Source organism: Salvia hispanica, chromosome 5, assembly GCF_029641045.1.
Source record: "Salvia hispanica isolate PSC_SH4W2 chromosome 5, Shi_PSC_v1, whole genome shotgun sequence".
Taxonomy (NCBI): Eukaryota; Viridiplantae; Streptophyta; class Magnoliopsida; order Lamiales; family Lamiaceae; genus Salvia; species Salvia hispanica.
The window spans coordinates 32,751,374-32,753,366 of record NC_142696.1 but is presented as its reverse complement, the minus strand read 5'-3'; the positions used below and the strand labels follow the sequence as shown (position 1 = coordinate 32,753,366).

At 36.0% G+C, this 1,993-nt stretch overlaps 1 protein-coding gene across 1 annotated transcript; it reads left to right on the top strand.

Moving 5' to 3' along the window:
- Nucleotides 1–341: 341 nt before the first annotated feature.
- On the top strand, nucleotides 342–1,757 carry LOC125200439 (protein FAR1-RELATED SEQUENCE 5-like). The gene is given in 1 exon segment (XM_089059209.1): nucleotides 342–1,757. A coding segment is annotated over 1 exon segment (1,416 nt).
- Nucleotides 1,758–1,993: the final 236 nt, after the last annotated feature.

Below are 1,993 nucleotides of genomic sequence, written 5' to 3'. Positions count from 1 at the left end.
TTGCTTACAGTGAAGTGTATTGAGCATGCTTGTATTGCTTTGTTTTTCCATTTCAGTGAAGTAAAACTTGCTTAGAGTGAAGTATTCAAGTGTTAGAGTGAAGTCTCTGTCATCTATGCTTATGTGCACTATTTTATCATTTTAATGAATTAAAACATGCTTAGAATGAAGTATACTAGAGTTAGAGTGAAGTGTCGGTCATCCATGCTTATAGTACTTTATTTTTCCATTTCAGTGAAGTAAAACTTGCTTACAGTGAAGTATTCCAGTGTTAGAGTGAAGTGTCTGTGATTAAAGTATATTCTTCATGTCTTATAGTGATTTTAACATGTAGATACTGCATGATATTTGCTCCTTTTACGGGCAAGGATAATCATGGTCGCCCTGTGACATTTGCTGCTGGCCTTTTGTCCAAGGAAAATGCCGACTCCTTTTCATGGTTATTTAAACAATTTGTGAAATGTATGGGTGTGGCTCCGAAGCTAATCGTAACCGACCAAGACTTAGGAATGAAAGTTGCTATTGCAGAGGTTCTTCTTAGTACGAGACACAGGTGGTGCATGTGGCATATAATGAATAAAGTTGCTGACAAATTGACAAAGAACATGCTTGGTAGTGAAGAACTAAAGAAGGAATTGAATGCATGTGTATGGTCGGAGTTGATAGAACCTGATGCATTTGAAGAATCTTGGCATGCTATAATGGAAAGATATGGGCTGGCCAATAATGACTGGTTTTCATCAATGTTTGCATCTAGAAAGTTTTGGGTTCCAGCCTTTTTCCGTGATTTTCCGATGAGCTCGTTGATAAAGACAACATCTTTGTCCAAATCACATAATTGCTTCTTTAAAAGGTACTCAAAGTGCCGGGCTAACCTTATGCTATTTTATATGAACTATAACCATGCTTTGGAGGCTCAAAGAAGTAATAGCGCAAAGCTTGAATACTATGATTAAACAAAAGTGCCTATATTGCGAACATAATTGGAAATTGAGAAACATGCATCAACGATATATAGTGGTAGTGCTTTTAATGCAATTCAAGAGGAGATAGTTTATGCATGTTTCTCTTTGTCTTGTTCAACTCTAGGAATGTCTACCAATAGAGAGAATGAAGTATATAACATAAACGATAAGGATTCAAACTCATGGACAATGATTTACTCCATTGGCGATGACACCTATTTGTGTGGATGTAAAAAGTTTGAGAGACTTGGTCTATTGTGCAGCCATATATTTTGTGTGTTGAAATATAAGTTTGTTAAGTTGATACCCGAGAATTTGCGTGGATGGAGATGGTTGAAGTCACAGTTTGTGAAGCCAATACATGGAGGTTTTTGTGATGATGAAGAAATACTCTCTGTTGTGGACGAGAAGAAGATTGCATTTAAAAACTTGTATGGATTATTCTTTGAAATAACACAAAGTATTGAAGGGAACATTGGCCAAATCAATGCATTTACTGCAATTATTGAAGAAGGTAAGAAGCAGCTTTTCGGAAGTGTTGTTCTGTCTTCGACAGAGAAGAGAGAATTGATTGAGAATTTCTATGGCTCACAAGTTCCAAACATTATTGAAGTTCATCCTCCTAATGTTGTCAGTACAAAGGGAAGTGGAAGTAGGAGAAAATCGAAGAAGGAGTCGGCAATGAAGTTAGCAATGAAACCAGGCCGAAAGTGTGAAAATTGTCATGTGATTGGACACCATGATTCGAGGAACTGCAAAAAGGTGAATGAGAAGACAAAACAGAGGCAGTGAGGATTTGGAAAGAAACAGTTCACTTTGTAGCCTTTTTAGAGCACTAATGACTCATTTTTATTACACTTTTGAGTGATTTTTACCTCAATGCAAATTTAGTTTTTATGTTAAGCTCAATTGCGAATAAATTCACTTTTATATGTGTTCATTTTACTGCTTACAAGTCTTTAGTTCGCTTATTACATGTTTTGGTTCATTTATAGTGAAGTAATATTGATTATCGCGTACTGTTTTCC